Raw genomic sequence first — 27,506 nt, 5'->3', positions numbered from 1 at the left:
AATTGAAGCTAAAAAAAAAAAATACAGAGTGGTATCTAAAAATCATAAAATGAGACTCTCAGTATTTAACTCTTCATACCAATAATGAAAATAATAATTATTGTGCATCCACTCAGCTCAGAAACTTTACACATGTTACCTCACTTAATCCTAATGGGAACCCCGTGAGACACATGTTACAATTTTTGTCATGTGGGTGATGTGTTTGTCTGGGCTGTCATTATAAACTACCACAGACTGGGTAGTGTGAACAAGAGCATTTTACTTTCCCAGAGTTCTGGAGGCTAGAAGTCCAGGACATGGGACCAGCAAGGTTGGTATCAGGTGAGACTTCTCTTCCTGGCTCAGAGCTGCCTTCCCACTGCACTCTCAGATGAGAGTTAGAGTGTATATGCCTCTCCTATTTTTTTAAGATTTTATTTATTTATTTGACAGAGAGAGAGAGAGATCACAATCAGGCAGAGAGGCAGGCAGAGAGAGGAGGAAGAAGCCTCCCTGCCGAGAAGAGAGCCCGATGTGGGGCTCGATCCCAGGACCCTAAGATCATGACCTGAGCTGAAGGCAGAGGTTTAACCCACTGAGCCACCCAGGTGCCCCTATACTCCTCTTCTTATGAGGACATCAGTCCTGTCAGATTAATGCCACACAATTATAAACTCATTTAACTTGCCTCCTAAAAGGCTCCATCTCCAAATACAGTCCCATTCAGGGGTTAGAGCTTCAACCTAGGATTCTGGGGAGACAAAAGTCGGCCTATAATGAATAAGAAAGTCAAGAACCATTCTTCACATTTCTCAACACCACCATGGGCCCTGAAAAACTAACCTCCGGGGACTGTATTGTCCCAGGTTCTTCTGGCTTAGAGTCGGTTTCCATCATTGGGAGGCACCAGCCAGCCACTAATCAGAGGGTGGGAAATTGGAGTGTTTATCCCCCTGGCTCCCACCCTGCCATGCCATGGGTTTAATGGAAGTCACAACTCCTGTTTGATGATCCTTCTCCTATACCTGCAATTCTTTTTTCCCCCCACAAATGGTCCATTTTATTTTATTTTTTTATTAACCTACAATGTATTACTATACCTGCAATTCTTGCCATGGTCCACTATGACCATCTCCTCTCTCTTATCCTTTCAGGCCCAGGGTGATAACAGCTTCCCACTACTGCTAATTCCAGGGTGCTTTACTATCCCCATGTGTGTGTTATCCCAGTATATGCATTTGCAGAAAGTGACTTCATTAGACTCTCTTCAATTGTCTATTTAATGTGCCATCTGTTTCCTACTGGATGCTAGTACAGTAAGTAGTACCCAGGAGACAGACTCTCAAAACATAATTCTGAAATGGCTCACATATCTGATGAAAGCACACATAACCTCTTTTCCAGACATAAGGTGGCCTCACAGTCACTGAAATCATTACTCATAGTAGCAAGGGATCAGGTATGAGTCCAGGGAAAGTAGTTGAGAGGTAGGTATGGCATTTAGTTGCTAAGAAAAAAATGTGGCACTTGTTTGTTAAGGTAAGTGAGTTCATGATAAAGACCGTGGGGCCAGCTGGCTATTTCTGACTATCTTATGCAGAGAAGAGGACACTGAAACTTTGAAATCCAAATTCAAGTATGGGTGTAAAACCAAAATACAACTATGAAAGGAATCTCTTCTCTCCTATGACCACAGAACAAATTTAGTTGAGGATCAAACTCAGGGCCTGATTGGAAGGATTATGAAACCGCAGCGTGAGTTACCTGGGAAAATCTTCCAAGTCCCTCATACTAAAGTAAAGACATTGGTGTAGAGAGAATGGTGTGGCAACATTGGGGCAGATACTAACAAGCCTAAGAATTTTGAACCCCTAATTACCCTTTAATTTTTTTTACTGGAATACCTCTTAATCTATTTTACTGGCAACAGTAGCCACACACACACACACACACACACACACACACATACACACCTGGCCCTCATCTAATGAAAGCAGACTTTGCACCATTTGAAAAAAAAAAAGAGGGAGAGAGCAGGATGGCGGAGGAGTAGGAGACTGGAATATTATTGGGTCCCAGGAGTTTAGCTAGATACTTATCAAACCATTCCAAACACCTACAAACCCAACAGGAGACAGAAGAAAAGAAAAGCAGCAATTCTAGAAACAGAAAATCGACTACTTTCTCGAAGGTAGGACATGGAAGAAGTGAATCTGAAGTGACAGGAAGATAGACGTGGGGAGGGGCCAGCTCCTGGCAAGCAGTGGAGCAATGGAGCACAAAATCAGAACTTTTAGAAGTCTGTTGCACTAAGGGACATTGCTCCAGAGGCTAAGCAGAGAGTGGAGTCCTCACGGGGACAGTGTGGTCTCAGGACCTGCGGGGCCACAGAAAGACTAGGCATGCCTGAGTCTGGCAGAGCTCTCAGGTATTGGAGCAGGGAAGCCGGCTGCAGAAACAGAGCCAAGTAGTGAGCTCTCAGCTTGGGGTTACCTTAAACCATGATCCAAGGAACAATTGGACCACTGCTGTATAGGTAGGGACCCCACAAGTGGCAGATCCAGAGAGACCCCCCTCTTAACTCCTCCAGGAGGAGTGGTATGGGACCATGCAGCAGTAATGGGCTGGGTTTGGAGACTCCAAATGAGGCCGTGCGCCAGAGATAGAAATGCTCAGTCACAGGCTAGGTGAGCATGGAGTGCGGCCAGAGACCAAGGAGATGGGAGGGGTTGATTTCTTTTCTCTGAGAGCATGTGGAGGAGTGGGGCCCCAGGCTCTTGGCTCCTCTGGGCCAGGGATTTGGAGGCCGCCATTTTCATTCCCGTCCTCCAAAGCTCTACAGAAAGCTCCAGAGAGCAAAACTGCCTGGCCCCTGGCAAAGGCCATGTAATTCCACCTGGGGCAAAGACATTGGAGAATCTCTGGGCTTGAAAGGCATGAAAGATATTAGAGAATCCCTTCCTGGAGAAATAAAATCCCTTTCTGGAGAAATGAAAGAACTAAAATCTAACCAAGTTGAAATCAAAAAAGCTATTAATGAGGTGTGATAAAAAAATGGAGGATCTTACTGCTAGGATAAATGAGGCAGAAGAGACAATTAGTGATATAGAGGACTAAATGATGGAGAATAAACAAGCTGAGCAAGAGAGACAAAAAAACTACTGGACCATGAGGGGAGAATTCAAGAGACAAGTGATACCATAAAACGAAACAATATTAGGGCGCCTGGGTGGCTCAGTGGGTTAAGCCACTGCCTTCGGCTCAGGTCATGATCTCAAGGTCCTGGGATCGAGTCCCGCATCGGGCTCTCTGCTCGGCAGGGAGTCTGCTCCCTCCTCTCTTTCTCTGCCTGCCTCTCTGCCTGCTTATGATCTCTCTCTGTAAAATAAATAAATAAAATCTTTAAAAAAAAAAAAAAGAAACAATATTAGAATAATTGAGATCCCAGAAGAAGAAGAGACGGGAGGGCAGGAAGAAGGTATATTGGGGTAAATTATAGTAGAAAAGTTCCCTAATATGGCAAAGGGAACAAGCATCAAAATCCAGGAGGCACAGAGAACACCCTTAAAATCAATAAAAATAGGTCCACACCCTGTCACCTAGTAGTAAAACTTACAAGTCTTAGTGACAAAGAGTAAATCCTGAAAGCAACTCGGGACAAGAGGTCTGTAACATACAATGGTAGAAATATTAGATTGGCAACAGTCTTATCCACAGAGACCTGGCAGGCCAGAAAAGACTTGCATGATATATTCAGAGCACTAAACGAGGAAAATATTTAACCAAGAATACTATATCCAGCTAGGCTGTCACTGAAAATAGGAGAGATAAAAAGCTTCCAGGACAAACAAAAATTAAAAGAATTTGCAAACACCAAACCAGCCCTACAGGAAATATTGAAAGAGGTCCTCTAAGCAAAGAGAGAACCTAAGGGTAATAGGCCAGAAAGGAACAGAGGCAATATACAGTAGCAGTCACCTTACAGTCAATACAATGGCACTAAATTCATATCTTTCAATAATTATCCTGACTGTAAATGGACTAAATGCCTCAACAGACACAGGGTATCATAATGGATTAAAAAACAAGACCCATCAATATGCTGTCTACAAGAAACTCATTTTAGACCCAAAGACACCTCCAGACTTAAATTGAGAGGGTGGAAAATAATTTGCCATGCTAACAGACATCCAAAGAAAGCTTGAGTGGCAATCCTTATATCAGATAAGTTAGATTTTAAGCCAAAGACTATAATTAAAGATGAGGGAGGACAGTATATCATATTTAAAGGGCCTGTCCAATAAGAAGATCTAACAACTTTAAATATCTATGCACCTAACATGGGAGCAGCCAATTATATAAGCCATTAATAACAAAATCAAAGAAATATATTGACAATAATACAACAATACTTGGGGACTTTAACAACCCCCTAACTGAAATGGACAGATCATCTAAGCAAAAGATCAACGAGGAAATAAAGGCTTCAAATGACATACTGGATGAGATGGACACCATAGATATATTCAGAACATTCTTTCCTAAAACAGCATAATACACATTCTTCTCTAGTGTACATGGAACATTCTCCAGAATAGATCACAACCTGAGTCACAAATCAGGACTCAACTAGTACCAAAAGATTGGGATCATTCCCTCCATATTTTCAGACCACAATGCTCTGAAGCTAGAACTCAATCACAAGAGGAAATTTGGAAAGAACTAAAGAACATCCTACTAAAGAATGAATGGGTCAACCAGAAAATTAAAGAAGAATTGAAAAAAATCACGGAAACAAATGAAAATGAAAACACAACTGTTCAAAATCTTTGGGACACAGCAAAGGCAGTCTTGAGAGGAAAGTATATAGCGATACAAGACTTTCTCAGAAACAAGAAAGCTGGGGTGCCTGGGTGACTCAGTGGGTTAAAGCCTCTGCCTTCGGCTCAGGCCATGATCCCAGGGTCCTGGTATAGAGCCTCACATTGGGCGCTCTGCTCAGCAGGGAGTCTGCTTTCCCACCCCCTCCGCCTCTGCTTTCCTCTCTGCCTACCTGTAATCTCTGTCTGTCAAATAAATAAATAAAATCTTTAAAAAAAAAAAAAAGAAAGAAACAAGAAAGTTCTCAGGTACACAGCCTAACCCTACACCTAAAGGAGCTGGAGAAAGAACAGGAAAGAAAGCCTAAACCCAGCGGGGAAAGAAAATAATAAAGATCAGAGCAGAAATCAATGAAATAGAAACCAAAACCAAAACCAAAACAAAAACAAAAACAAAACAAAACAAAAACCAGTAGAAAAAAAATCAACTAAACTTGGAGCTGGTTCTTTGAGAGAATTAATAAATTGATAAACCCCTGGCCAGACTTATCAAAAAGAAAAGAGAAAGGACCCAAATTAGTAAAATCATGAATGAAAGCAGAGAGATCACAACCAACACCAAAGAAATACAAACAATTATAAGAACATATTATGGGCAACCATATGCCAGCAAATTTGACAATCTGGAGGAAATGAATTCATTTCTAGAGATGTAAAACTACCAAAACTGAACTAGGAAGAAATAGAAAACCTGAATAGACCCATAACCAGTAAGGAGATTGAAGCAGTAATCAAAAATCTCCCAACAAACAAGAGAGGAGGGCCAGACAGCTTTCCAGGGGAATTCTACCAAACCTTTAAAGAAGAATTAATACCTACTCTCCTGAAACTGTTCCAGAAAATAGAAATGGAAAGAAAACTCCCAAACTCATTTTATAAGGCCAATATTACCTTGATCCTCAAACCAGACAAAGACCCCATCAAAAAAGAAAATTTCAGACCAATATCCTTGATGAACACAGATGCAAAAATTCTCACCAAAGGGGCACTTGGGTGGCTCAGTGGGTTAATCCTCTGCCTTCAGCTCAGTTCATGATCTCAGGGTCCTGGGACTGAGCCCCACATTGGGCTCTCTGCTCAGCAGGGAGACTGCCTCCTCCCTCTCTCTGCCTGCCTCTCTACCTACTTGTGATCTCTCTCTCTCTCTCTGTCAAATAAATAAATAAAATCTTTTTTTAAAAAATCTCACGAAAATACTAGCCAATAGGATCCAACAGTACATTAAAAGGATTATTTATCATGATCAAGTGGGATTTATTCCTGCACTGCAAGGTTAATTCAACATCTGCAGATCAATCAATGTGATACAATACATTAATAAAAGAAAGAACAAAAACCATATGATACTCTCAATAGATGCTGAAAAAGCATTTGACAAAGTACAGCATTCTTTCTTGATCAAAATTCTTCACAGTATAGGGATAGAGGATACATACCTCAATATCATCAAAGTCATCTATGAAAAACCCAGGGCGAATATCATTCTCATTGGGGAAAAATGGAGAGCTTTTCTCCTAACGTCAGGAACACAGCAGGGATGTCCACTATCACCCCTGCTATTCAACCTAGTACTAGAAATCCTAGCCTCGCAATCAGACAACAGAAAAAAATAAAAGGCATCGGAATAGGCAAAGAAGAAGTCAAACTCTCACTCTTTGCAGATGATATGATACTTTATGTGGAAAACCCATAGGACTCCACTCCAAAACTGCTAAATCTCATAGAGGAATTCAGTAAAGTGTCGGTATACAAAATCAATGTACAGAAATCAGTTGCATTTATATACAGCAACAGCAAGACAGAAGAAAGAGAAATTAAGGAGTTGATCCCTCTTAGAATTACACCCAAAACATAAGATGCCTGGGAATAAACCTAACCAAAGAGACAAAGAATCTAAAGCTATAAAGTACTCATGAAATAAATTGAGGAAGACACAAAGAAATGAAAACAATGTTCCATGCTCATGGATTGGAAGAACAAATACTGTGAAAATGTCTATGCTACCTAAAGCAATCTACACATTTAATGCAATCCCTATCAAAATACCATCCATTTTTTAAAGAAATGGAACAAATAATCCTAAAATTTATATGGAACCAGAAAAGACCCTGAATAGCCAAAGGAATTTTGAAAAAGAAAGCCAAAGTTGGTGGCATCACAACTCCAGACTTCAAGCTCTATTACAAAGCTATACTCATCAAAACAGTATGGTACCAGCACAAAAACAGACACATAGATCAATGGAACAGAATAGAGAGCCCAGAAATATACCCTCAACTCTATGGTCAATTAATCTTCGACAAAGCAAGTAAGAATGTCCTACAGAAAAGAGTCTCTTCAACAAATGGTGTTGGGAAAATTGAACAGTCACATTCAGAAAAATGAAACTGGACCATTTCCTTACCCCCCACACAAAAATAGATTCAAAATGGATGAAAGATCTCAATGTAAGACAGGAATCCATCAAAATCTTTGAGAACACAGGCAGCTACCTCTTCGACTTCGGCCATAGCAACTTCTTCCTAAAAACATCACCAAAGGCAAGGGAAGCAAGGGCAAAAATGAACTATTAGGACTTCATCAAGATCAAAAGCTTTTGCACAGCAAAGGAAACAGTTAACAAAACCGAAAGACAACTGACAGAATGGGAGAAGATATTTACAAATGACATATCAGATAATGGGCTAGTGTCCAAAAATCTATAAAGAGCTTAGCAAACTCAACACCCAAAGAACAAATAATCCAATCAAGAAATGGGCAGAAGACATGAACAGACATTTCTGCAAAGAAGACATTTAGATGGCCAACAGACACATGAAAAAGTGCTCAACATCACTTAGCATCAGGGATATACAAATCAAAACCACGATGAGATACCACCTTACACCAGTCAGAATGGCTAAAATTAACAATTCAAGAAATGACAGATGTTGGCGAAGATGTGGAGAAAGGGGAACCCTCCTACACTGTTGGTGGGAATGCAAGCTGCTGCAGCCACTCTGGAAAACAGCATGGAGGTTCCTCAAAAAGTTGAAAATAGAGCTACACTACAACCCAGCAATTGCACTACTGGAATTTTACCATAAAAATGTACTGATCCAAAGGGGCACATGCACCCGAATGTTTATAGCAGCAATGTCCACAATAGCCAAACTATGGGAAAAACTTAGATGTCCATCAACAGATGAATGGATAAAGAAGATGTGCTATATACATACAATGGAATACTATGCAGCCATCAAAAGAAATGAAATCTTACCATTTGCAATGACGTGGATGGAACTAGCGGGTATTATGCTGAGTGAAATAAGCCAATCAGAGAAAGACAATTATCATATGATCTTTCTGATATGAGGAATTTGAGAGACAAGGTGGGGTATTGTGGGCGGTAGGGAAGGAAAAAATGAAACAAGATGGGATTGGGAGGGAGACAAACTATAAGAGACTCTTAATCTCACAAAACAAACTGAGGCTTGCTGGGGAGTGGGGGAGTAGGGATAGGGGATGGGATTATGGACATTGGGGAGAGTATGTACTATGGTGAGTGCTGTGAAATGTGTAAGCCTGATGATTCACAGACCTATACCCCTGGGGCAAATAATAAATTATGTGTTAATAAGAATAATTTTTTAAAAAATACAACTCAACAACTACTCCTGAAGCACTTGACTCACTAGATTTGCAGAATCTCATCACCTATGCTGTCCCTCATTGGCTCTGGACCTAAAATAAAAGTTAGATTTAAGCATAGTCCTAACAGAGCAGTATAACTCTGCTCCTGGAGAGACATATCATATACCAAAAGGAGTGATGGGATATCACCAACTAGTATCATCAGGATTCCAGTTAACATGTATGGATGTAGACCCCAAGAGTATTATATTAAGGAAAATTAAATATGTGTTTTGAGTTTCAATATAGATGCACTTGCTGGAATTTGGGGTTTTTTTTTTTAAAAGGTTTTATTAAGTAATCTCTACACCCAACATGGGACTCAAAGTTATAACCCTGAGATCAAGAGTTGTATGTTCCACTGACTGAGCCAACCAGGAGCCCCCAGAATTTGAGATTTAAATGTGTTAGTGTAAGCTTATGAAAGTGCCTTTATAGTTTCTAGTTGGTGGACTAAGACTGAAGCTTAGACACAACAACAGCCTATAGTCTATGAGTTTGAGATGCCAAAATTTCTGTGGCATGCTGTAGAACAGTGATTTTCTTACATTTTTACAGTGATTTTCTTACATTTTTACATGCATCAATATCCCATGGAGATGTGCTTAAATAGTTTCCTGGATCTCACACCCAAAAATTCTGATCCAGTAGGTTGAGGGTGTCCTTGAATTTGCATTTCTAACAACCACAGGGAGTATGCCACTGCTGCCAGCACTGGGACCTGGGACTACACTTTGAGAAGCACTACTATAAAGGAATCTGAAGACTAGGGGAAAGAAGAACATTGGAGTATATCCATTATGTGCAACTGCTGAACCACCACTTTGTCCTACTCACAGAAAGTGTTTTGGTAAGAGGATACCCAACATCCTCGGAATTTCCATGGTGGTTGTCCTCTGCAGCTTAGAGACGACAATTTTGTGATGTCAACATGGAATTGTGCTCCCTGATCTCAATGGGAATGGGAATGATGATATCCCAGTGCACTAGAGGCCAGATTTTGATCCTTAGCAATTAGGTAACAATGGTAATAATTGCTATAAAAAACCTCAAAGACAGAGTAGTACTCAGAGTAGTGCCGTGTGGACAAATGTGACTAACAAAATGGACCATTCAGTCCCTGGAAATGAACAAGTAGCCTAATGAAGTGTTGTTTCATAATATATAAACAGAAAATGTCTTAGTCCGATAAGTGGACAACAGATTGAAGTTGCCTTAGTGGAGATTCAGTGCTTCTTGCCTAGTTCCTGGACCAAAACCATTAAACAGACTCAGAAATCTTTGTTTGAATGGGAGACTAAGTCCCTCTGAAGAACAATCTTGAAATACAGCCATAAGCATGGACTATGACTCTCCTTCGAAGTCTTCTTTGGAAAGATCTATGCCCATTTACTAGAGAAACAAAAATACCCAGCCATTCTGCACGTTATTAGATACTGCCTCTGAAGTGTCACTAATCCCTGAAGAATCACAACATTGCTGTGATCCACTGTTAAGCATGAAAACTTACGGAGGTCAGGTGCTATGTAGAATCTTAGCCTGAGTCTGTCTTACAGTAAGTCCAACAGGTCTATAGACACATCCTGTGGTTGTTTCCCAAGAACTGAACCATAGAGTAAAGAAACTACTTATAACTGGAAGAATCTACACATTGCTTTCCTCCTCACACAAATTATGGAAGGGTCAAGAGGAAGCCCCTGGAATACTCCTCGCCAAAATAGTAAACAAAAAGCAATATGCATTCCCAAAGAAATGCAGGAATAATGTCATTCCCAAAGACCTGTAAGACCCAAGGGTGGTAATTTCTTCATATCTCCATTTAACCTGCCAAAATAGCTGGTGTGAAAGTCTTCTACACCTTGGAAATGACTCTTAATTATCATAAATTTAATCAGGTGGTGATGTCAAGTGTGCCTGAAGTTCCAAATATAGTATCTTTTTTAAATCCCAGTATAGCTAACAGACAGTGCTACATTAGTTTCAAGTGTATGATGTAGTGATTCAAGAATTCCATACATCACAGGGGCTCATTACAAGTGCACTCCTCAATCCCCACCTTCTATCTTACCAGTTCCCCCACCGATCTCCCCTCTGGTAACCATTAGTTTTTCTCTATCCATAAGAGTCTTTTTCCTGGTTTCTCTCTCTCTCTCTCTCTCTCTCTCTCTTCTTTACTCATTTGTTTTGTTTCTTAAATTTCACATGTGAGTGAAATTATATGGTATTTGTCTTTCTCTGACTGACCTATTTCTCTTAGCATTATGCTGTCTGGCTCCACCAAATATAGTATCTTTACTGTAGCAACCACAAACACCCTAGCAGCTGGTAGGTAACAGTTAATGTAGGAAATATTTCCTTTTATATTCCCATCAATAAAGATTGGCAGACAAAATTTGTCTTCTTGTGTTAAGGTGATCAGTCCATCTCTGTGAAGCATTGTTTCAGCTGCATCACACGAATGTACTATGTTCCATTTTTATTTTAATTCAATTAAAAAATATTTTCTATATTCCTTTGAGAATTCTTCTTTGATTCATGGGTGGCTTAGATATATATTGTTTAATTTTCAAATATTTGAATATTTTCTATATAACTTTCTGTTATTGGTTCCGCACTGAGTTCCATTATGGTCATAAAATACACTTTATATGATTTTAACTCATTTAACTTCTTTACGGTTTAGCCCAGAACATGGTCTATCTTGATGAATCTATCATGTGTACTGGAGAAGAATGTGTAGGTTGCTATTCTTGGGTGGAGTCTTCTATAAGTATCAATTAGATTAAATTGTTTTTAGTGTTGTTCAGGTCTCCCATAACTGTTCTAATTTTCTGTCTGTGTATTCTAGCATTTACTGAAAGAGCAGTATTGATGTTTCCAAGCATAATTGGGTATTTGTCTATTTCATCTTTCAGTCACATCCCTTTTTCTTCATGGTTTTTTAAATCTCTGTTTTGTGGGAGGGACACACACATCCAAGATTGCTATGCCTTTTTGATGAATTTAGCCTTTCGTCAGTATGTAACATCCCTCTTTATCCCTGGTAATTTTCTTTATTCTGAAGTTTACTCTGTCTAAAATTAAAATAGTTGCTTCACCTTTCTTTTTCTTAATGTTTGCAAGGTATTTGTTTTCCCATCATTTTACGTTTAATCTATGTTATTTTATTTAAAGCGGGTTCCTTCCAGATGGCATGTACCTGGGTCTTCTGTCTTTAAAATACAATTTGAAAATCTGTATCTTTAATTAGGGTATCTAGACCATTTATATCCCAGTTAATATTGATATGGTTGTATTTGTTGTATTGATAAGTTAATATTGATATGTTTGTCCCCTCTTTTTTTTTTTTTTTGTTCCTTTTTTCTCCCCTCCCTGCATTCTTTTGGAATATTTGACTATATTTTAGCATTCCATTTTAATTTATTCCTTGACTCTTTGGCTATATAACCTTGTATGATTTGCTGTTGTTGCTTTGGTTTTATTTTCTTTTTTGTTTTGGTGTGGTTGCTCTGGGACTTACAATATATACATACCAAACTTTCACAATTGACTCGAATTTAATATTTACCACTTCAAGCAAAATTAAGATTTACCACCATATAGATTTCTTGATATCCTCCCTTTTTGTTAGGATTGTTGTAAATTGTGATTTACAAAAAATATATATTTAAGTGGCCATGATTACTGGCACACAGTTCCTAAAAACCTTAAAATTTCCTAAGTGATAAGAAGGGAGATAAGAAGGGAGAGATCACAGGTGGGCAGAGAGGCAGGCGGGGTGGGGGGTAAGCCAGCTCCCTGCCGAGCAGGGAGCCCGATGTGGGGCTCTATCCCAGGACCCTAAGACCATGACCTGAGCTAGAGGCAGAGGCTCAACCCACTGAGCCACCCAGATGCCCCAAGAACCAGCTGGGGGGGGGGGGGTTACTAGAAAACAATTTTATTAGTTTTTCTTTTTTTTTAATTTTTTTAGTTTTTTTAATAAACATATAATGTATTTTCCCAAGAACCAGTTTTTAACCCCCGTTGAGAATGCTTTTTCTAGACCCAGATCTACCATTACCTTGCTGTGTTTACTTGAGTTAACATCATTTATGAGTTTTAGTGTCCTCTTTGCAATCTGACCAGAAAGTGTGAGATTATTCTCAAGATTCCCCCAATGTTCTGCCCCTTCACAGATACTATCCCATTAATGAACTTGCTCTTTTGATCCATATGCAGTATTTGGATGCATCTCAGTGAGGGGTATACACTGAAAAACTGCCAGTGAAATGAGTATGAAAATGAACTACATTCTTCCTTAATCTGGAATCAGTGTTGCTTTTGAGCCAACAGTCGGCCTAAAGCACATAGCTTAGTCTATTCCATTCTGGTAGGCTCAGGACAGTCTGACAATTTATTAGTCAGATTTAGGACATCTCATTACCAGTCACCTTCCAGTTCAAAGAATTTTCTCCTCTCCTGGGCCCCTTATGGCTGAGAAACTTTACATTAAACAAGAAGAAACAGGTGTGGACTGCTTTCTATTCCTCCACTCTATTTTCTGGTCAATGTACCTGCTTCCAAGTAATCCTTCCAGCAGAGCCCAGAGGGAGCAGTTTGTTCTTAGCTATGGCTTCATTTCTCTTCGGTTGAGGTTGGCACAGTTGGATCTCTGACTCAGACAGAGAGATGCTGGCTCTGTTGTGTATCACCCACCATGATCTGCTGGTGCCCATCTAAGTGTATTTCTGGAAAGGGACTGCCTCACTGATGAACAGTGTCTTAAAGGGTGCAAACAAGCTAGCCCATACTCACAGCTACATTCTTGGGTTTATCCAGGTCTCAAGAATTCTAGGAATCTGACCTGGCAAATTTTAAATCCAAGACAAAACAAGGAGGGAAGATCTTGACCCCTTCCCACCTGCTTTGTTTTCTGCCACTTAACAAACACCATATGAAAAGCAGCTACCAGTTGGCCCCCCATGTTCACAAGCATAACCAACCTTTCAGGGAGAAGCACCTTTTCTTTGTATGGAGACACATTGAGCACATTGGGGAGAGCAGTGGTAAAACCTTCACAAACTCCCCTTCCAACTCTCTTTCACCTACCCCACGTCTCCTGATCGAAAAGTTTAGTGGGGGAAAGGGAAAAACATCTCCACAGTCCTCTTGAATCTTTTTAACCAAAAAGAAAGAAATTCTTTTTTCTTCAGTCCTTGAATCTGATTTTTCTCCTCTACAACCCAGCAGTTTTCATTTAGTCAGCAGGTGGAGGATAAGGAACCAGTAAGCAGGCTTCAGTAAAAATAGTGGTGGATATACAGCATTAGGATTCATGACTCAAGTCGTGTTCTGGTTTCCGTCCTATGCTCCAAGGCCTTAAAACCTGAGAACTTAGAGTTTAATACTTCATTCTGATGCTCGCAGGCAGGGTCCAGGGATCTAGAGGGGGTCCTGCAGGACCAGCCAAGAGGGTCCTTGGTTTCCTGTAAGATGGAAATTAATTGCGAGCCAGCAGGAAGTGAGAGTAGACCTTATGGAAGATACAGAGCAAGCAGATAGAGAGGGAGTGTCCTGGGAGACACAGGAAGGAAAGGACCATGAGTCTTGTCTTTCTTTGTTCAGGGTCTGGGGGTTTTAACTGAGGAGGGTGGTATGGTATACATGTCCCCTCAGGCATCCAGGAACTGGTTAGAACAAAATGGGGGCCCAGGTGTTATTCCTTGGAGCCAGGGGGCCTTGGCTTCTAGATGTCTAGCACTGTGGTCTGGAATATCCATATAATTGCTCTGTCCAGCTATTGTCACCTTGTCCTTCCTTAGATATTATTGATTCTAAAGAAATCATTAACTCCTTGTCCCTTACAAGGAGGATATTACGAGGCATATGTAAAGTGGGGTGGAAGTGCAGGTCCTCGCAAGAATAGAAGCAGGAAAAGAAACAAAAACATAGATTTTCGTGGAGTCCTTCAAATTCCCTGTCTCAATACCAACTTTTACTTACCTACTTCCCCCACATCTGTATCTCTTTCCCCCTCCTATCTCTAAATTAATGGTGTAATTATCCACCCAATTTCACTCAATTCATAATACATGGATTACCCTGGGTGCCTCCCTCATCCTTATCAGCTATATTCCATCAGTCATTAAATCCTGGATATTCCTCCTTAGTCATATATCTCTGTCATAAACCCCCTCTCTGTCCCTCTACTCTCTTAATTCCAGCCCTCAACACCTTTTGCTTGAACAATTGCAATAAATTCCTAATTAGTTTCCAGTCAAGGAAATCTCTCCCCACCCCACACTCAGTATATCTTCCCAATGATGTGACCAGGTAACACTCCTTTTTCAAAATATCTGACATCTGTGGAAACAATACAAACCCCATACTCGAGAAAAGAAAATAATGCAATCAGAAATGTATTTTTCTTTATAAGGAGAATAAGCTTTAATTAATAAGAATCTTATAAATAGCCCGGGTGGCTCAGTTGGTTAAGCATCTGCCTTCTGCTCAGGTCATGATCCCGCATGCTGGAAAGGAGCAGGTCAGGGTCCCTGTTCAGCAGGGAGCCTGCTTCTCCCTCTCCCTCTGCCCCTACCCCTGCTTGTGCTGGCTCTCTTTTTTCTCTCTCTCTCTCTCAAATAAATGAAATGAAAAGAAATGAAATGAAATGAAATAAAGAATCCTACAAATCACTTAAAAAGGCATATTGTTTATTCAGGTACTGTGTTGTGAATCCCTTCTCTTTGCTGATAACAGAAGCTATAGGGAGAAGAAGAAGAAAAAAAACACTAACGTAGCTAAACAAAGAATCCATTTGCTAGCTAATCAAATTGGGTGAAGATCTAAAGATTAAATTGATCTTGCTTGACCTGTTCACTATCTTAAGTGACAGCTTCTCTACAGTGTTTTCTTGCCATTTTCAAAGTACAGATATAAAAATTGTGAGCTGCCAAACTGTTTTATTATCCACATAAAATGTAAACCTTTATGTTTGTCAAGATTTACATGGTTAGAGGATTATCATAAATCACAATTAACAATAACTGAGGAGATAAGGCTCATGAATTTTACATGTTGTTAATCATCTTATCTAAAATAACATCCCTCTAAGGCTTTATGCGGCTTTATTTTTCTCCATGGTACTTATCACCACCAAACGTTTTGTCTATTTTTTGTCTCCACCAGAAAGTCAACACAGTAAGGGCAAGGACTTTGTTTTGTCCAAACAACAGTATTGGTTGTGTTTTATTCATTTGTATACATCCCTAGTTCAGTGTTTGGTACAAAGTGCGACTCAGCAAATATTTGTATAATGGATAAAAGATAGTGAAAGAAAAAAACAAAACAAAATCTCTGTCGTGTAGCCGAGACGTGGCTTTTCACTTTATAAATTATGTGTAATGAAAACATCTTCACAGTCCTCAGGACAAAGTAAGATGCAGAGACTGTTGTATCATGCTTGTAATACAAGTACACACTGAAGCTTGAAAATGTTTCGTGGAAGATCAGAGCAACCGGGAGGAAACCCTGCTAAAATCCGGCCGGTGACCTTGTGTGATTTAGACCCCTTCCTAGATTTCATGAGCCAGCCTTAGGCGTCAGACCCAAGAAACGGACTGGCTCCACTCTGAAACTACCACGTTTGGCACACTCTCCATCTCGCAAAAGGAGAAAAAAAGCAACATGAGGAAAGTAAAGGGGCAACGGAAAAATTTTTAGTTCTCACACATTTAATATTCTTTTTCAATTTTTACGTTTTTGTTAAGTGCCGCTAGTGAAACTGTTCAGACAAAAAAGAAGACTAGCCCCGCTACCCATAGCTAACATGGCTGAAATGCCTTCGCTGCCCACACCCAAAATGGACTCCGACTATGACGCTTCCCTCTGGCCCGGAAGCCCACCTGCCTACTGTACCAGCCCTTCCGTCAGAGATCTGCTCATGATTGGGTGACCCTAGTGTTTGGCGATTCTCCGGATGTTGCGTCACTCAGTGAGTAGGGGAAACTGCGCGCGCAGAGGCAGTAAGGAGCGGGCGGAGGTCCAGAGAGGTGTGCGCGTTTGCGTTTCGCCGGCCCGGAAGGGTAATTGTGCGGTTGAGGTGACTGGGGACTGAGGTATGGCTACTCCGGGCCTGCTAGCACCGGAGATCCGCTGCCCTGACGATCGGCTTCGTGGGGCCGTTGGGTGCATCTGAAATGGGCTGAAGGCGGCGTCGCTGCTGGATGCGTCACAGCCTGGCGGTGCCACAGCTTGGCGGCTCGTTAGGGTCATCGTTCTGCGGGTGACCGGGTGAAAGGGGGCGGCGGCGGCGGGGCCTGGGCTGGCGGGCAGGGGCTCGTCCCCGCTGCCCTCTTCTCCCTCGGGCAGAGGTGCTGAATCACCCAGCGGCTGGGCCGCACAGCCGCCGCCCTTTCAGATAAGGGAGTGCGGGAGTGGGGGTGTTAGAGGCGAGGGTGTTGTAGGGTTATGCGTTGACTTTGGGAGACTGGACGCTTGCTACCGAGTTCTCAACCGAATCTGGAGAGCTGGGTGAACTTCCTCGGGGGACCGGGCGTCTGGGCTCGGTCATACTTCATCCGTTTTATAGCCAACGCACCTGAATCTCGGAGGGCAGACACTCACGAGGCCACTTTGGGCAGATTTCCATTTCGTTCTGTTGCGCGACATGCAGGCCACTCAACGAGGCCTCGTTCCGGGTCAGTGTGTTAACTACCGAAGGAGGTAAACCGCCACAGGCTGAGATGATGTAATGGCGTGAAAGTTGTAGAAGGTCTCGGTACTTTCTCAGTGGTGTACACCCGGTATAGATTCAGGGGCAGAGCTGGAAGTTCGCTGGGTTAGGTATTTTTTAGCGAAGATTCTTAGCTTTGGGGGAATGCTAGGTAAAACATTCGTGGGTCCCGGTCCTAGAGGTTAAATCATTAGAACTAGAGTTAAGACCCAGCATCTGTATTTTAAGATGCATCCCAGGTGGTGTCAGTGCCTTGAGTATTTTTATCACATTTTGAAGGGAAGTAATATTTGGCATGTTTAGCAGAAATTTAAATGTTTGATTACTGTTGTGAAACCTTAAGGTGCAGCATGACCTTGAAGAGTTACTAATCTCTTCCTTGGATGACATTTTTTTCTTCTGCTCAAAAGTTATACAGTCTTGTTTTAAATTTGCCCATTGAATGCTTAAAACCACAGTTATAAAAGCCATCACATACACTGCAGTCGTATTAAGATATTAACATCTGCACAGACAAGTCATACACCATACTGTTCAAGCTGGGATTTAATTCTGTTTTGGTGATCATCCCAAATTGGGTTCTGTGGAAACCCAATTGTGAAATAACAAGGAATAAGCCGACAATTCATCATTAAATTTTAAAAGGTCCCTACTCCATTTTTCTACTAAAACATGATTGACCTGCCCTTCTGTGTCTCTGCATCTTTTCTGTGCCATTCCCTTAGTTGGTTAATGGGTTATTTTTTGTTTGTGTCTCAAACTAGCATTTCAGATCTGCTTGGTAAACCTGGTGCACCATCATGCTGGCAGCAAGATTTGTGTGTCTCCGGACACTCCCTTCCAGGGTCTTCCAACCAGCTTTCACCAAGGCCTCACCTATTGTGAAGAATTCCATCACGAAGAATCAATGGCTCTTAACACCCAGCCGGGTAAAGATAATCTGATATCTTAATATTATGTCCATCTCTTTGTGCACGGGGACTCTTTCCTTTTTTTTTTTTTTAAACTGTATGAAGCTCCCTGTTCTACCATTAGTGATTTACTGAAACACTTAGCCATGATAATAGTCCCACATCAGCTCTTACTCCCCATTAGTTTTGTGTCATTGTGTTCCTCCTTATCATATAAGATAGAAAGAGCTGCTATAACTTTCTCTTTACCTACAGCTTTTAGAGTTTCATTCTGAGAATTTACAGTGATTGTGTGAGATTGAGAGCTGTATGGTACAACAAGGAGATCTTGGAGCCTATAGTCAAAAGCTTAAGAACACAGGAATATTAACATTTCATCAGTAGCTTATTAATAATGTCATTTCAGCTCTTGATTAAAGAGTGGTAAAATCCATCAGGTTAGAGATTTTCTTTTTCTTTTCTAATAGATTTCTCCAGAATTCAGATTAGAAGTATAAATTTTGAAATGTGAGGTAGATAAAGAAATATATATAAGCTAAAAGAGACAACTGTTTTCCTCTTGAATTAACTGTTCTGCTGTTGAAAAAGAGCTAAAAAAAAAAAAAAAAAAAAAAGTAATAATCAACCGTCCCTTTGACTTTATGTTAAGGAAAGGTAATTTTCTTGAGCCCATTTCCCAGGTGAAAAAAAAAAGGTAGCCAATACTTAATGCATGAATGTTTTTTATAATTTTTTTTTAATATTTTATTTGTTTATTTGACACAGAGAGAGATCACAAGTAGGCAGAGAGAAGAGAGGGGGAAACAGGCTCCCCGGTGAGCAGAGAGCCCGATGTGGGGCTCGATCCCAGGAATCTGGGATCATGACCTGAACGGAAGGCAGAGGCTTAACCCACTGAGCCACCCAGGTGCCCCTGCATGAATGTTTTTTAAAAGCTAGTGTTTAAAATATGATTCTGGAGATATAAGTCTGTAGTTAATGAAGTAATTATTATTGAAACTTTAAGAAGTTAAGTTGTAGGGGCAACCTGAGTGGGTTAAAGCCTCTGCCTTCAACTCAGGTCATGATTTCAGGGTCCTGGGATCGAGCCCCACATCAGGCTCTCTGCTCCACGGGGATGCTCCTTCCTCCCCCTCTCTCTCTTCCTGTCTCTCTGCCTATTTGTGATCTCTGTCTGTCAAGTAAATAAATAAAATCTTAAAAAAAAAAAAAAAGAAGTTAAGTTGTAAACTAAGTCTTTAAGTGAATCACTTCAAAGATAGACCATAGGTAGGTAGGGTCTGCATTTAATTTTTTAGATTGGCTAACAGACCTTTATAATGAAACTACATACATAGAAAGTACCAAGTTATATAGAGTTTTCTAGTATAATGAGATATAATTATCTTCTATTAATAACATTCTGTTTTGATTTATGTGTCAATTGTCTTTGTTTTCATGTATATCAGCAATATGCCACCAAGACAAGAGTTGGGATCCGGCGTGGGAAAACTGGTCAAGAAATTAAGGAGGCAGCAATGGAACCATCAGTGGAAAAAATATTTAAAAGTAAGCAGTAGTCTTCAGTTTTTGAACTAGAGTATGTGAAAATGTTTTAAGAAGTCCATGAACAGCCTTCTAAAAATGTGTGCAAACTTATGTATGTGACTGTTTTCTGGGAAGAAAGGCAGTCATTCTTCAGGAACTCATGATCCAGAAAAGGTTGATACTTCACACTGGTTTCATTGATTCCAATCATATTTCTTCTAAAGAAAATTTTACTTTTACCATTAAAGTAAAAAAAAGGATTAATAGTTAATATGCCATGATATAAAAAATACAATCTGTTAAGGAAGTTCAGTTGAAGTTACATGAACTCTTAATTCAAGCATGTAATTATGAATGTTTTAGGAGAAAAATCACTAAAACAGATATTAATAAAAGCCTAGCTCTTCAATAAGAGTCCTCATAATTGGTTGTTCATATATGGCCTCCCTGGAAACAATACCTTTTTTTTTTTTAAAGATTTTATTTATTTATTTGACAGAGAGAAATCACAAGTACACTGAGAGGCAGGCAGAGAGAGAGAGAGAGGGAAGCAGGCTCCCTGCTGAGCAGAGAGCCCGATGCGGGACTCGATCCCAGGACCCTGAGATCATGACCTGAGCTGAAGGCAGCGGCTTAACCCACTGAGCCACCCAAGCGCCCCCCTGGAAACAATACCTTAATGAAGTTTGTTTGAATTTCATCTTTGCAAGTTTAGATTGTTAATCTACCCAAATCTATTCATAGAACACTTGCTGGCTAACGACCTTACAAAGTGTCAATATAATGGGAAAGAGCTGTAATCTGTATCCATCTGGACAGTTCTTCCTGATTAATAAGTTTGCCCTAAAAAATAAATTACATGAATCATAAACTATAGCTTAGTAGTACTCTGAGTGAACAGATTCAAACTAAAAGGAGTGAGGTGCAGCCAGGTAAGGGTTGGTCAGTTGTTTGTTTCACCTGCTCTTCAGGGCACCCTCTCCCTTGATTGTGCTACATAAACACTGATTACATCCTTGGTTCCTTTTTTTCTTTGTCTACATCAAGCATCATCTTTGTTAATGGCACTTTATTTTATTTTTTTTTAAGATTTTATTTATTTGACATTAATGGCATTTTATACACTGGTATAACTATTAACATTTCTTTCTCATCTTTTTCTTTCTTTTTTTTTTTTTTAAAGATTTTATTTATTTATTTGACAGAGAGAGATCACAAGTAGGCAGAGAGGCAGGCAGAGAGAGAGAGAGAGAAAGAGGAGGAAGCAGGCTCCCTGCTGAGCAGAGAGCCCGATGCGGGACTCGATCCCAGGACCCTGAGATCATGACCTGAGCCGAAGGCAGCGGCTTAACCCACTGAGCCACCCAGGCGCCCTCATCTTTTTCTTTCTAAGAGCATGAGGACATAACCCAGATTCTTATGAATGAAATAGTATGTATTAGAGAAATATCCCCATGTCTACAGACACACTGCCTCCTTAAATTTCTTCAGAGTGAAATTAGAGGCTAATCAGTTCTGGTCCTTTTTGTATTATTACACCTATGTTTTAGCAGTGCCCTTTTTACTGGTCCCCTAATTTTGAAGCCACTTATATCCGCATATGTTCTAATTATGGCTGTTACAAAGGACTGTGGTATATAGATTTTCCCCATACAAATATTAGAAAGGGCTTACCGTTAGCATGTTTAATTTAGTCAAGACATGACTGTATTAATGTGCATTTCCCCCTGTGTTCTGCAGTTGATCAGATGGGAAGATGGTTTATTGCCGGAGGGGCTGCTGTTGGTCTTGGAGCATTGTGTTACTATGGCTTGGGAATGTCTAATGAGATCGGGGCTATTGAAAAAGCTGTGTAAGTAAATCATTCCCAAACATTTCCTATCTTCAAGGCTCCAGTTTTGTTTTCATCCATCTCTTTTGCCACTTTTGGAATGTTTTATATCTAATATAGAAATACACTTGCATGAAAAAAATTTCTTAGCATCTGTTCAAACGTAAGTCTTTTGCTAAGGTTATATGTGTTTAAGCAAGGAGGAAATTTGTTGCTTTGTATATGTGCCGAGCACTTACGTTTTGTATCATTTAATTTTTTTTTTTTTAAAGATTTTATTTATTTATCAGAGAGAGAGAGGGGGAGAGAGCGAGCACAGGCAGACAGAATGGCAGGCAGAGGCAGAGGGAGAAGCAGGCTCCCTGCTGAGCAAGGAGCCCGATGTGGGACTCGATCCCAGGACGCTGGGATCATGACCTGAGCTGAAGGCAGCTGCTTAACCAACTGAGCCACTCAGGTGTCCCTTGTATCATTTAATTTTATAACTCCCAATATATCCGTCATTTCCATAATAAATAAGACTAGAGGAATAAATTGGTATTTCCCAAAGTTTCCCAGCTGTGAATGATTTAACCAAAACTTATATCCATATTTCTGTAAATTAATCATGTTGTGTTTCTTACAGAATTTGGCCTCAGTATGTGAAGGATAGAATTCATTCTACCTATATGTATTTAGCAGGAAGTATTGGTTTAACAGCTTTGTCCGCCCTGGCAGTGAGCAGAACTCCTGTTCTCATGAACTTCATGATGAGAGGCTCTTGGGTGGTAAGTCAGATTTGTTTTCCTTTTTCACTAATTATCAAATGATTAAACCAAAAATATTGGGGGGGTATTAAATGGAAGGGAATCCCTTACTATATTGAACAGTTGTTCAGATCTATGAATTAATAAGGCAACTGAGACAAAGTAGAAATTATATTCTGAGGTAAATCACAGATTATTCTTTGTTGAGTATTGTATTCAAATAGTGGCAAAGGGGTTGAAAATCAAACTTTACAAGGAATATCCAACTCACCTGGGAGCAGAGATCAAACAGCCTGTGTTTTATAGAGTTTGATTAATGGGAGGTGGGGGAGGCCGGCAATAAATGCAAAATCATCAGTGGAAAATACTTGTTGCTAACACTCTGAACTCTCTTGACCCTGTGTAAGGTTTTAGATTCTATGTTTCTTGAGCTTTTGTTATTTTGATAGATAAAAAAAAAATTCAAAAGTGATAGCTATTTTTCTATTGTCTGGTTGAAGAAATGAGCTTGAGTAAGTGGTAAAGGATGAGCAATAGGAATTAGAAAATGTAAAACAAGTTGAAAGACTGTTTTTGTCTTAGACCAGTCGTGACGTTCTATGCAAGAGACATTATTGCATCAGAACTGTTGGAGGTTGGCATTTTTTATTGCAGGAGAGGACAAAGGTAGTCAAGGTTTGCAGAACAACTTGAGCAGAGGAGAAGAGGAGTCATTAAAACTGGCTTCACACATGATCTGAGGGTCCTGGGATTCAGCCCCGCACTGACCTCCCTGCTCAGTGGGAAGTCTGCTTCTTGCTTGCTCACTGTCTCACTTGCTCACTCTCTCTCAAATAAATAAAACCTTAAAAAAAAAAAAAAAAAAAAAACTGAGGTAAAACTGGCTTCACAGTAGTGTCAGGAGTGAAGTTGGAGTATTTGAGGTCTATGTTCAATTGCCACACTGAGGAGAGTACCCAAGTAGTCAGAGGCCAGGGCAAATACTGAAACAGCAAAAAAATTTTTTTATTTAAGAACTCAAATGAAAGACACGAGAAGCGAGTATACCAACTACGGCTTTGTAAAATCTGTGAAATGAGGAATTGTAAGAATGTGAACTATGAATTTGAGACTAGAAGGGACTGAGGGAGGGGAGAGTTTGTATCATATAGATGTCCCATCGCTAGCCAGATCTAACTAACTTCCATCCATCTTCCAAAACCATACTATTTCCACTGCACTTTCCAAAGGAGAACCATTTAGGATAGCGTGGCCTTTTGGACACAAGTATAATTCAAATGGGTGTTATGAATCTCCTAACCCAGAAGTTCATGAGGGCACAGACTAAGCATGGTGCATTCTCACCAGAAATGTAAGTTTTATCAGGTAGATAATATAAAACAGGGCTTTTTAACAAAACACTATGGCTGCAAGAGAAAAATTAAAATAATACAGAAGAGTTCAGCCCCTGAAGTAAGACTTCAAAGAAGTTTTGTGCTTGGGCCATATTCTCAGCTTCCTGTGGGCAGAAGATGACTCACCTGCTGTTAGGGCTACTTAAATAAAATAGTTTGGAAAGCCAGGCAGCTGCTACAGAGATGAAGATGAAGCTTTTGAGGGGTGACAGACATACCAATAAGGTCAAAGTTAGTACCAAGTGATTTTGGAACAGAGAAGAGGCTTGTGGCAGTCAGGGTCCCTCCCAGAAAAACTTCCCATGCGAGAAGGTAACCCTTGGATAAGTCAGCCAGATAGAAAAGAGGATTTCTTAGGCAAAATGAATAGAATTAAAGATCTATTTGCAGCTCCACCATTTCATGTAGCTGGAGTGTGTAGAGTATGGAAAAGTAAAAAGCAAAAAATGCAGTTGGGTCATGAACATGAAGAACCTTAAAGAAAAAAAAATGTAATTGTAAATATCCTGAAAATGCCTTACATTTGAATGAAGTATGAAGAAATGTATGAAGTCGTTTTTAGTAATTATCTCTCCATTAAAAAATGATTAAGTAGAACCCAGTGTGCTTATTTATATTAATGGGAGAAAAAACAGCTCTACTTTACATCAGTGGTTGAACATTCTCGTGCCGTGGGTCAGACAGGTAATGCAGAGGAAATAAATTGATCTTTGAATAGTTGGGCTACAAAATATCTGCCATTTTATCCAAGAGCTGCAGGTGTGCAGTTCCTGCTTCATGTTTTTTAAAGGTTCAGTATCATTTTCTATTATATGCACAAGGAATATTTAAGTGTGAATGTACACAAGCCATATTTAAGTGTGAAAAACAATATGGCAATCTAAGGCAAAGAAAAGGGATGGAAGACCCAAGTCAGCCAGAAAACTAAGAGAATAGATAAGTAGAATCTTACCCTCTCCTCTATTTTCCATGTGCTTCAGTTTTTTAGGTTTTTATTTAGCATATGATGGAGTTCAAGACAATGCACTATTATGTATATATTCTAATTGGTGTATCATGATTAATTTTTTTAAAATGCTGTCTGTGCTATACAAAAAAAATATTTTGGAATTCTTATTTTTTAAGATTTATTTATTTAAAGATTTTATTTGAGAGAGAATGAATGTTGGGGGTGGGGCGTAAAGGGACAAGCAGACTCACTGCTGAGCAGAGAGCAGGATGTGGGACTCAGTCCCAGGACGTGAAATCATGACCTGAGCTGAAGCCAGATGCTTAACCAGCTGAGCCACTCAGGCACTCTCAAGATTTATTTATTGAGAGAATAAGTGTGATGAAGCATGTGTGCCTGAGGAGGTGGGGGGTGGGGGGGTGGCTGGGAGTAGTGGGGTAGTTGGGGCAGAGAGAGAGAATCCAAAGCTGACTCCATGCTGAGCTCAGAGCCAGACATGGGCTCCATCTCATGACCCTGAGATCATGACCTGAGCCAAAACCAAGAGTCAGATGCTTAACCAACTGAGCCATCCAGGCATCTCTATTTTGGGATCCTTAAAGAGGTTTTGTTAGACCTCTCTGTCTAGCAAAAATAAAATTTTAAAAAGATGGTATCTGTCAAAGCTCAACTCACTTGAAGGTGTCTGCAAAACTTGTGTGACAGTAGGGGGCACTCTTGCCTCCTGCTTGGATCCCTTCACTATCCTTTAAGTGGGGTGTTTTGGAGGGACTAGCAAAACTTGGAACTTGTAGGCTTCTACTTGGTTGTTGTATAAAGATTGATTTTTCTCAGTAATAATGTGTCTTTTAGACGATTGGTGCAACCTTTGCAGCCATGATTGGAGCTGGAATGATGGTACAATCAATACCATATGACCAGAGCCCAGGCCCAAAGCATCTTGCTTGGCTACTGCATTCTGGTATGTTCTAATTTTAATTTTTTACTTAGCAACCTTCATTACTTTTTTTTCTTCTTTTTTTAGTGGCTCTTCATAACTGTAAATGACTTGTGTATAATTTAATAAAACCTTGTGTTTAGAAAACACTTACTAGTTCTTTTGTACTTACTAGTGGTTGTTTATTGCCAGACATCTTCTCTGAAAAGTTAATGATTCTGCTGCTTAGACCATGGGCATCCCCAGTATTACATTTGGCCTCCTATGGCAGTCTAGTATATATGCAGAGATTTCCTTTATGTATTTTGTGTGCTTCTGGGAGGGTTTCAGACCTGGTATACATTACCTGAGAATTGTTCTTAATGTATTTTTAGAAAATTTTTTAAATGAGGGTGGAGAAGAAAAGGAGGAGGTAAGACACATGAAAGAATAGGAGTAGAGGATTTTGCAGTGGAGCATTGGAAGAAAGAACCCAGTAAAAAAGATCATTGGAAATGCACATTTGTGTCTGATATGGTTAGCTCAGTCATTATTTAGATAGGTTTAGCACAAAGTTACTGTAGACAGGGCGAAGGCTACCCACCTTTGGTATTGTAGGACAGTTTTAATATCCTTTTGTTAGGTGTATGTTGTGATTCCTCCCTTAATTGTGGAGACACAAATACTTTGGATAACGTGTTTTCCTTCTCAGGTATCCCAGGAGAGTCTGACTGTGGGTTGAACAGAAGCAGCTAGACCCAGAAACAAAAGTACTTAGATACATGTTCTTTACCACAAAACGAGACATATTTTGTTTTTTTCCAGTTTTTTTTTTTTTTTAATTTGAGTATCGCTGACACAATGTTACAGTAGCTGCAAGTATACAGCATAGTGATTCAGTTTCTCTGTATGTTTTGCTATACTCCCCACAAGTAGCTACCATCTGTCACCACACACAGCACTATTGCAGTATCACTGATTGTGTTCCCTGCGCTGTGCCTTTTGCTCCTGTGACTTGATTGCGTAACTGGAAGCTTGTATCTCTCACTCCCCTTCACCCATTTTGCATACCCTGCCACCTCCCCTCGGGCAACCATCAATTTGCTCTCTGTCTTTATGGATCTGTTTCTGCTTTTTATTCGTTTATTCACTTAAATAAAACAAGGCAAATTTTATAAGCATTTTCCTGAAACTTACAGGGAAACAGACGGAAATGTTTCTAACCTGGGTCAGTAAATGGAAATTAGGTATTTGGCATCCAGTATGAAAAATTTCTGGTGTGAACTGTCATTTATATTCTTCCCGTGCTGTCTTTGTTTTGGTAAATATGAGACAGCATGACTTGACAGCCTTAGTTTTGAAAGTCTCTTCTGTTAAGGTCTGAGGTTATTCAACTGTAGGTACTCTCCAGGGAGCTTTACCAGATAAAATCCTTGTGTTTGAGGGAGGTGGTCTATTGTCTTCTAGTACCAATAACCTGCTTTTAAGGAAAAAAAATTACTCAAGATACATGTACTTCTATGACATGTAATATCTGAGTGCTATCTGCAAATATTTAAGGATTATTTTGCTTTAGAACAACTACATACCATAGTAGAATACAAAACTTTCTTCTCTCAGGTATATGTAATCTTGCATTAAAACACCAAAATCCTCACCATCTGAGTTTAGCATTAGTATGTTACCCAGAGAATGGAGTTCTGCACCTTTTTCCCATTTTAGACACTGTTTTCCTTGAGAGGACAAGTTCAGTGTTTTTATCTCTGATAAGTATTAAATACTTAGAGGCTTATTGAATTAAATCAAAATAGCTATATAGTGTGAGTTTAGAATAAGGGCTCTCTGGGTTGCTTAGAAAACTCCTTTAATGTGCTATAAACTACTGGGCTCAAAGTATTTTATGTGTTGGAGGAGGCCCCCAAGACCACCGATTCATTCGTTTAGAGTTCTTTTGGTTTTTTTTAGAAGAAGCATATACTTGT

The 27,506-nt window shown here is 40.0% G+C and overlaps 1 protein-coding gene across 2 annotated transcripts in view; it reads left to right on the top strand.

Moving 5' to 3' along the window:
* The first annotated feature begins 826 nt into the window (after positions 1 to 826).
* Positions 827 to 27,506, top strand: part of GHITM (growth hormone inducible transmembrane protein) — a 35,073-nt gene continuing 8,393 nt past the window's right edge. The window contains exons 1-6 of one of the 2 annotated variants that reach the window (XM_059169736.1): positions 827 to 837; positions 18,013 to 18,179; positions 19,610 to 19,709; positions 21,429 to 21,540; positions 22,145 to 22,286; positions 25,461 to 25,569. In XM_059169736.1, the coding sequence (XP_059025719.1) occupies positions 18,051 to 18,179; positions 19,610 to 19,709; positions 21,429 to 21,540; positions 22,145 to 22,286; positions 25,461 to 25,569 (592 nt within the window). In that variant the 5' untranslated portion in view covers positions 827 to 837; positions 18,013 to 18,050. Of the gene's footprint in view, positions 838 to 16,479; positions 16,634 to 18,012; positions 18,180 to 19,609; positions 19,710 to 21,428; positions 21,541 to 22,144; positions 22,287 to 25,460; positions 25,570 to 27,506 lie in introns of those variants that run through there. The other variant, XM_059169735.1, reaches the window with a different exon arrangement.

This window comes from Mustela lutreola, chromosome 4 (genome assembly GCF_030435805.1).
Source record: "Mustela lutreola isolate mMusLut2 chromosome 4, mMusLut2.pri, whole genome shotgun sequence".
Lineage (NCBI taxonomy): Eukaryota > Metazoa > Chordata > Mammalia > Carnivora > Mustelidae > Mustela > Mustela lutreola.
The sequence above is the reverse complement of the archived record's forward strand: the minus strand, read 5'-3'. Positions and strand labels throughout refer to the sequence as shown.